Source organism: Paracoccidioides lutzii (assembly GCF_000150705.2).
Source record: "Paracoccidioides lutzii Pb01 unplaced genomic scaffold supercont2.1, whole genome shotgun sequence".
NCBI classification, from domain to species: Eukaryota; Fungi; Ascomycota; class Eurotiomycetes; order Onygenales; family Ajellomycetaceae; genus Paracoccidioides; species Paracoccidioides lutzii.
In genome coordinates this window covers 1,907,703-1,909,275 of record NW_015440947.1, presented here as the reverse complement: position 1 = coordinate 1,909,275, position 1,573 = coordinate 1,907,703, and the positions used below count along the sequence as shown (strand labels likewise).

At 45.4% G+C, this 1,573-nt stretch overlaps 1 protein-coding gene across 1 annotated transcript; it reads right to left on the bottom strand.

Moving 5' to 3' along the window:
- Positions 1-123: 123 nt before the first annotated feature.
- PAAG_00542 (guanine nucleotide-binding protein alpha-3 subunit) lies at positions 124-1,434 on the bottom strand (the record flags this gene model as incomplete). The annotated part of the gene is made up of 5 exons (XM_002797957.1): positions 124-372; positions 444-573; positions 636-764; positions 823-1,168; positions 1,308-1,434. 5 exons carry the CDS (start codon positions 1,432-1,434, stop codon positions 124-126), a joined length of 981 nt encoding a protein of 326 aa, XP_002798003.1.
- Between the last annotated feature and the right edge of the window lie 139 nt (positions 1,435-1,573).

Genomic DNA, 1,573 nt, shown 5'->3' with positions numbered 1-1,573 from the left:
GAAGACGAGGCGAATATTCGACGTGTCGGTGGCTTGAGTAAGGCTGCGCACCGGTGAGGTTAGGTACAGGACAAGGGCTTTTTGAAAACAAACAAAGGAAGAAGTAATTAAGGTATGCTTTTCCTATACATACTGAGGATAAAGATTCAAATGCGCCCGGTTAACTTGGTTAAATCTCCAGAGCAAGTATTTGGCGGCACGGTTGACGTCGTTTCCGCCAGAGTAATCGGGGAAGTATTTATTCAATGGGGACCGGTCGAGTTTTTGCCGGAAGAGGTCGACCTTATTTAAGAAGAGAATTATACTCGTTCGCATAAACCATCGGGAATTGACAACGGAATCAAAAAGCACTAAACTCTCCATCATGCGGTTCTTTCGTCAAGGTTAGACCCAGGAAACAATCGCAACAGAGGTAACGCGAGGAAATGAGGGTCATCGCATACTTGATTACTTTCTTCTAGTAACATTTGATCATACTCGCTCAATGCGACGCAGAATATTATGGAGGTTACGTTTTCGAAGCAGTGAATCCACTTTTTCCGTTCACTCCGCTGCCCGCCAACGTCGAACATGCTAAAAGATATACATATTAGGGCCATGTTCCGGCAAAGTAGGGGTTATACATTTAAACGCACTGAATACTCAATTGGCCCATTGTGAATCTCGTTTCATAAATACCAGTTGTCTTTGTTCTAGCGCGCAACACATCGGCTTCATTAGGTATGTAGTCGGGCGCAGTAATACGTTTGGCTTCCTCGAAGAAGCTGAGAATGGTTAGAACATCGCAAAGCAAAGACTCCAATGAAAAGGGGGAGGGCATACTAAGGTGCTGAATCCATGAGGTAGAACTCGTTCTGGTGTTCGAGCACGGATGGCATTATAGGATCATTCCAGAGATATGTCACGGCTTCACCCACTTTCGGATCTATTGGCGTATTCGGGTCCGCGTCAATCTGGTATGAACTGAGATACTCTATATAATCTTTGACTTTGGTGCTGGATGGCTGTAAGTCGAAATGATGTAAAGCTCCTATCAGGTCCTTGGCGCAATCCAATAGATTTTTGTAGACTGTTGAACGGCACAAGGTAAGTTCTTCGACAGAATATCCGTTCTGATGGATAATTTTCATCTGCTTTACGATCGTCGATTTTCCGCTCTCACCCGAACCTGTAATGACCGTCAGAATATATCCTCTGTATACACATCTACAGACACACAGACACTCAGCGGAGTGCAAAGTTGGTAAGTTGGCAAGGCCAATGCACCCGTGACTGGGGGTGAAGAAGAAAGGACGGTAATGACAGACCAAGCAGTAGGATCTTGCATTCTCTCCGTAATCGTTTTGAATCATCCTCGAGCCCCTTGTCAATCATCTGGCTTCTCTTCCTCTGCTCTGCATCCTCCCCAGAAGCAGAACTGCAACACCCGCCCATCCTATCTGATATCGAATGCTTCTACTAACAGGGCGAACAATATAGCCTTAATACGCCAACCACACAACAGGAGAGAGATGTAAGGCGTCTCTAAGGATGTACGGAGACGACACGCCTGATTATAACCTCGAAACAAAAT